The sequence below is a fragment of the Lotus japonicus genome, chromosome 1 (assembly GCF_012489685.1).
Source record: "Lotus japonicus ecotype B-129 chromosome 1, LjGifu_v1.2".
Classification (NCBI taxonomy): domain Eukaryota; kingdom Viridiplantae; phylum Streptophyta; class Magnoliopsida; order Fabales; family Fabaceae; genus Lotus; species Lotus japonicus.
In genome coordinates, this window is record NC_080041.1 from 87,943,651 (window position 1) to 87,950,917 (window position 7,267).

General features: G+C 36.8%; 1 protein-coding gene across 1 annotated transcript; it reads left to right on the plus strand.

Annotated features, from left to right (window-relative positions):
• Positions 1-1,592: 1,592 nt before the first annotated feature.
• Positions 1,593-3,266, plus strand: LOC130710539 (protein FAR-RED IMPAIRED RESPONSE 1-like). Its single transcript, XM_057559848.1, has one exon. The coding sequence runs from the start codon at positions 1,593-1,595 to the stop codon at positions 3,264-3,266; it is 1,674 nt and encodes a 557-aa protein (XP_057415831.1).
• The last annotated feature ends 4,001 nt before the right edge of the window (positions 3,267-7,267 follow it).

A 7,267-nucleotide genomic window follows, 5' to 3' on the forward strand; every position in this document is an offset into this window, starting at 1 on the left:
TGATATATGAAATAATACAATGATATATTTACTAAAACATATAATTTGTTTCCGAATGATAGCTCAAGTGATAAGAGTTAAATGATATATAAGTTGCGTGAGGGGGGGGGGGGGGGTCGAAGGACCAATCCCTGGAAGATGCAATTTATCTTTCTGATGTACAAAAAAAAACATACAATTTTAATTAATGAAACACTTAAGCAAAAGGGCAGATAAATTCAATGTAGTTGGTTCTGCATAACTAACTCACAGATCTTAATAGATGAATATCTGCTAATACAAAAGAGCAGATACAAGGACATCTAATAATATAAGGCAATTTCTGTGGTGCCCGCAACTTTTTTATGGGTAGCGTACAAGAATTGCTTGGACCAATAACATTATTTCATTTGTTTCGATTTTTTTAATCCGGAATAATAGCAGTAGCCTTTCGTAAATCATGAATTTACCCCCTAACTTCATTTATTTATAAGTTGGTCCCTTAGCTAAGGTAAAAGAAAACAAAAGCTAAGTTAAAAAGATCTTGGAGGTAATTTACATTCTGGGTTCGTGAAAGATTAGATTAGGGTTCATAAGATAGGTTTTGTTCCTGAAGTCACCTAGATTGATTTCCTGATTTCATTTCATCTATTTGAACTGTCGTCTTCAGTAGCCTTTGGTTTGTGTGATTTCGAGGGTTTCACAGGTGATTCTTCTTCGACTGTGCTTTCACTGATGAATTTGGTTGTGCTCGTCTGTGTCGCTGTAAGATTTTGATACGGGTGTTTCGATTTGTACACTACTATATTGAGCAGGGATCGAAGTTGTCTGTGGACATTTGCGGCTACCTGAACTGGTATGATTTTTAATAATTTTTACCCTAAGTATGGTTTTATTAGGTAGCAATGTCTTGAATCGTCGGTTTTGATTTTATTTCAGAGTTGGGAAAATGAATGATTCTTCAGGAGATAATTGGCTTAATCCGTTTGATGACGAGCTTTATATCATCAATGAGGATGATAGTCTAAATTCTAGCCCTGCCAACGGTTTGAAGCAGGGTGTGAATGAAGGGGATAATGATGGGGTAAATTTTGTGGATGTCGATGAGATGTTTGAAACTGGAAATGACAGTCAAAAAAACTCTGATGTAGAAGTTAAAGTCATGAAAAGGATTACTGAATTGTCTGCAGACGACATTAGAGGGATGGATTTCTCTTCTGAGGAGGAAGCATGTGAATTCTATTCTAAATATGCTCGTATCCGTGGATTCTCTCCAAGAAAAGATGTTGTATACAAGGATGATGATGGCAAGATTATCTCACGACAGGTGGTGTGCAATAGGGCTGGACAAAGGCATCAGAAGCATATGCATAATAGTGGCAGAAGAAAACAACCTAAGCCTATTACTAGAGTGGGTTGCCTTGCTAGAATTCGATTTCGTTGTTTTTCTAGCAGTAAAAGGTGGAAAGTGGTTTTTTTTTTGCGATGAACACAATCACCCATTAACACCATATAAGCATGTTCATTTGATTCCAAAATTCCGACAATTGAGTGAAGGGGACAAAGCTCAAGCAGAAGGTATGAACCTATTTGGTGTGAGGACCCGCAATATTATGGAGGTGATGATGGGCCAAAAAGGTGGGGCTGAGTCCGTAGGCTTTACCGGCAAGGACTTGGCCAACCACCTAGACAAGCAAAAAAGGAAAAGAGTCAAGGATGGTGATGCAGTTGCGGCGCTGTCCTATTTACAAGGAAAACTTGACAGTGACCCACTATTTTTCTTCAAGTACAACAAATCGGAACAAGGTAATCTCCTTAACTTGCTATGGTGTGATGGAACCAGTAGAATGGATTATAACGTGTTTGGAGATGTGGTTGCCTTTGATAGCACATACAAGAAGAACAAGTATAACAAACCTCTTGTGATTTTTTGTGGATACAACCACCACAAGCAAACAACTATCTTTGCTGCTGCACTTGTTCATGATGAGAAAACTGAGACTTTCATATGGGTTTTGGAAACCTTGACTGAAGCAATGTTTAACAGGCATCCTAAGGTGGCGGTTACAGATGGAGATCTAGCAATGAAGGAAGCTATTAGAGTTGTGTGGCCGAATACCACGCATCGTCAATGTGCATGGCACATTCACCAGAATGCTTTGAAAAATATTAGAAATCTTGATTTTGCAGATGAATTCAAGTTATTTGTGTACGCTAACTTAAACCCTGACAAGTTTGGAGAGAAGTGGGATAAACTGGTTGAGAAATATGGTATAGCCAACAATCCATGGATTGATACGATGTATGAGACAAGAGCTTCTTGGGCAAGCACCTTCATGCAAGACAAATTTTTTGCCGGTATTAGGACGACATCCTTATGTGAAGGTATTAACTCATTCATAAAGAATTATCTGCATTGTAAGTGTTCTTTGTTGGATTTTCTTTTCAATTTCGAGCGGGCTATGAAGAAATACAGGCACAATGAGTTGGAATCTGATTTTAAGTCTTCTTATGGTGAGCCTGTTATGACAACTGCACTTAGTGGCATTGAGTATGGAGCTGCCAAAATATTAACAAGGAGCATGTTTTGGGAAGTCAAGGGTCAAATTGAAGATGCCCTGGGGCTAAATGTGGAGCGTTCTGAGGTGGCCAATATTGTGATGATGAAAATGAGAAAAATTAGCAATCGCAGAAAAGAATATATTGTTGTTTATGATAAGAACCAGAAAAAGTTTGTATGTGAATGTGGTTATTTTGAGTTTTATGGCATCCCTTGTTCTCATATAATAGCTGGGATGAGAAGTGAGTATATTGATGAATTTCCAAGCAATCTAGTTTCTAAGAGGTGGTTGAAAACAGCCAAGTCTGCTCATGTGTATTCAATTTCAGAGCCTGGTATTCATTCACAGAATATGAAATTGTTGCGAAAAGGAGCTATGTCTGCCGCATGCAACTATCTCGCAGAAATAGCATGCGAAAAGGATGATGATTTTTCAAGTGTAATGGAAGACATTTATAAGCTGTTGAGGGATGTTCAGAAGAGTCGCAAACCGGGTTGTACAACAAAGAGTGCAGCCTTTAATGTGGGTGATCCAACTGTTGTACAGGGTAGAGGTGCCCCCAAGAAGACCAGAACTGTCACCAAGAGAAGGCATTGCTCAAATTGCATGGGTATTGGACACACGATTCGTACGTGCCCAGTTTTGCTTTATCCTGCTCAAGTCAATAACAGTGAAACAGGTGAATCTGAAGTGAAGGAATTGAGGACAGCACAGACGACGAGGTGATTCTGATATTCACCATATTTATTGCCTGGTCTGATCATAATCATGTTGCTTGTGCATTTTGGATATATAATTGTTAAAATTGAAATGATTTACAGACAAACGTTGGCAGCGTAGATCGGAAAAATAATGGGGCTTCGGTGGCAAGTAAACTTAAATCGCAGCCCAAGTATCTGTAAATGAAATGCTTGTCATTCATCTTAAATTTTCTTGCATTGTGCTCAAGTTTTCTTTTTAGAGTGATGTGTGCTTACAAATTTTGCAGAACAAGCGTTCAAATCAGAACTCGGTGTCGACAAAACAAAATAAGCGTAAATCTAAGCAGCGAGAAGTCCCAGTCATGATTCATTCAAGCCAAGTATCTGTGAATGAAGTGGTGAGTATTTTTCATTATCTTCTTATTTTTAAGTTTACTTAAATGCATCAATGTGTGAGTCTCTGATTCCTGGTCATAACCTGTGCAGACTCAAAGTTCACCGAATAATGCAGGTCGCGGTGATGTGGATAACAACAGAGTTACTTTGTTGCCCCAGCATCCACAAGAAATACCTTTGACCCAAGCATCTGTGAATCAGGTAATTAGAATGGTTGTATAATTTATTTATTTTCCCTTCAGTGGTGTTTACTCAAGTTCCTCATTAAATTGTTTTGTCGTGGACATAATCTGGGTAGGTACAGGTTTATAACATGGAGCCTATTGTACAATAAGTCCATTATCCTGTTGTTCGTGCTTCAGCTGGACTTCCATTTTTGCAACCTACTTATGCCATGAATATGACTGATGGAGTTCAGGTGTTTCCACAGTTTATACAACACCAAAACGTCCAGGTTCCTTACCAAGGAGTTCAGATGCAAACGCTTTTTCAAGCTGGACCTTCTGGCTTACTCCCGACATTCTCATCGACGTTGGCGGCAGTCGATAGGAGACACAATAGAAATTCAAGTTTAGGAAATAATTGAAAGCATTTCATTTTAAGTCAGTTTGATTTTGATATTGGAACAAATTATGGTTTTGGATTGTAACAGTTATTAGTGTAACTTGATGTAGCGTTAACATGTATTTGTGTGAAGAAAAAAAATTATTAAATTATATTTTAAAAACATCTTCTGAAAAAACAATATAAGTGCAGACTTTACAATATGTGAACCACTTTTTTCATGCATTTTTTTTTGGGGTCAAAGAGTGTTGTTCATCTCACAAAAGGGTCAAGCCCAAAAACCAGGAGCCTGTTACAAGTGAGGTTCAAAATAAAATGATCAAACAATAAAATTACAACAACCAAAAAAAAAAGCCTGATCACTGATTGCATTAAAGCTGCCTTTGTTCACAATAAGAATTGGCTGAACCCAAAACTTTTTTTATTTGGGCTTTTGTTGTGAAGACCAGCAATGAAGTTTTTATTTTTGGTATGTTAGCCCATTGATCAATATAAACTGCGTTTTAGATCCTTTTATAGTCCCCAAAGGTTTTCATTTTGGTCCGGTTAGCACATTTCATCAGTATAAATCAACTTCAAACATGACAAATTATACTAGTAAAACGTAAAATTATCGCTAATAATTAAGGACAGTAACCAAGATTATCAGCAAAAGCTACCGAAATTGTTCCAAAACGTCACCGAACATGTCGGTGAACATAAAAGTACGGTTACCAAACAACATAGCATATGTTCAAATTATAAATTTCAGCAAAAAAAAAAAACACAGCCAGTCTAGTTTCCATCTCCACTCCACCCTAATCAGCAAAGGCTATCATGATGTCCACAATTCTCTGATTCATGTAATGAAACTTGAAAGCATAGACATCCCCTTCTGCAAGCTGATACTTTCTAACGAATTCTCTCCAGCCACTACCAAACTTGCTCTTCGCCTGGCCATGAATGAGTTTGCATTCCACCAGTTTATCATTTGGACCCTCATATGGACCTTTCAGAAACACTGGATCAGATCCAAACTTCTTTAAGTGCTTCCCAATTTTCACGGGTAGGTCCTAAGAAATTGCATAAAACATGGGTTATATGCTTGCTTACATGGTACAAGAATTAAAAATGTTGATGAAAATAAATATAGAAAGAACAGCAAGTTACCGGTTGGCTTCCTTTGGCATGATGGTCTTTGAGGGTAATAGTGAAGGAGGGATTTTCAGATTCATGGTTAAATAGCACAAAGGTGGAGTTGGGAATACGCTTGAAAGGGGGTGTTACTGTAGGTGGTGGAACAGACAGGTATTCACGAAGCTTATTAACATCATCTTCCTCTGTCTTCACGGGCCAGCCATGATATTTGATTTGCTTATGCTTAGCATTGAAAATAACAATCTTAAATCTTGACCTGCCCACACATTTGAAGAGGAACCAGCACACACCAGTGAAACAAAAGACATTGCGTAGCCGTGACCATCTTGTTGTCAAGTACCCTTTTCCATGCAATCTTTCATACCTAACTTTGTGTGTTACACCTAGAGGGTCAGTCAGATACCAAGTGCAGTCCACCCGGTAATTGTCCATCTTGACCAATGTCTCAGGGACTTCTATGTGAGTCTACAAAGAGGAAATCCAAGTAAGAAATCATCAGACTAAAATATACATGTATGTGTATGATCAGATAGTATCTAATTAGAATGCAGAATATTACCATAGCTTGTTCATGACATGCAACGAAATCGTGCTCGGGGATCCTTTTTTGACTGGGTGCCATGGTAGAACACAGTACTTGCTTCTATAAATATGTTTGCACAAAAAAACATGAAGTAAATCATATGATTTTCACCACAATGAAGAGGAAAAGTAAGAAAAGAGCACATAATAAATCGTTTACAAGTAGCACATGCATGAAAATCAGGGTAAAGGACAAACACACACAAAGTATTCTATTGGACAGAGATTATTCAATATGATTTTCATCACAATGAAGAGGGAAAGTAAGATAAGAGTAATATATTAGATGTATAACATGCATGAAAAATCAGGGGAAAGGGAGAATGGAAAAATATTCAATCTGACAGTAAGTGAAAAAAGGCAAAGTATTAAATTTGACAGGAAATGAGTTACAATTGGAACTATGTAATTTAAGTAAAAATTTATCATAAACAAATGTTTGGTAAAAAATGGAAAAGAGACTATCAGTATTGAAAAAGGTGGAAACTTTGAACATGAATATGGCATATACCATAAAGACATAATCAGATGGTCAAAGGTCGCTGTCAGTCTGAACAAAGATGAAAAATTTGTGATGGACCATGGCATATAACATAAAACATAATTAGTTCTTTTGTACTGCAGGCAAAGGTCACTATCATACCGAAGAAGGGTGGAAAATTCGTAATGACAAGTTTCATAAAGAAATCAATACCAATTAGAAATAGAACATGCATGAACATCAGGGGGGAAAGGGAAACAGAAAGCGATTCAATCTGACAAAAACTTGTGAACTCAATGTTTTCCATGCACAACTAAATCGGCGACCCAAATTTCATGAATATAAAAAAGAAATCAGGAATATCAAGTATCAAAATGGAGTGAAAATTCTGTAAAATTGAAAGAATCTTACCAGAGATGAGTGTCTGCAAGCGTCTCACATGTCCGTGCAAAAAAACCCTAAAATTGTCGTCCACTGCTTGGAAGAATGTCTACCCTCTCGATTTCTCCTATGAGTGGGTTCTGATGGTTTTTTGTTCTTGATAATCGAATAATCGAATAAGCATTGAATGATCGTAACCAATCATATGGGAAATATAAAAAGTTGGTGAAAAAGTTTCTTTTTTACTGAATATATAAATTTTGAATCATATAAAAAACAAAAACAATCACTGTCTAAGTGGTTAATACTACTCCTATTTAGCAATTGGTCTAAGGTTCAAATCTAAACTTGGACAGTTTTTTATTTTTACTAATATGTTAACATTTTTATATTTAGTTATATAAAAAAATAATATATTTTATTTTTGGCGAAAAATCTTTTTTTTTGTCATAGATTAATTAACCTTAATCATGGTTGGAACCCTA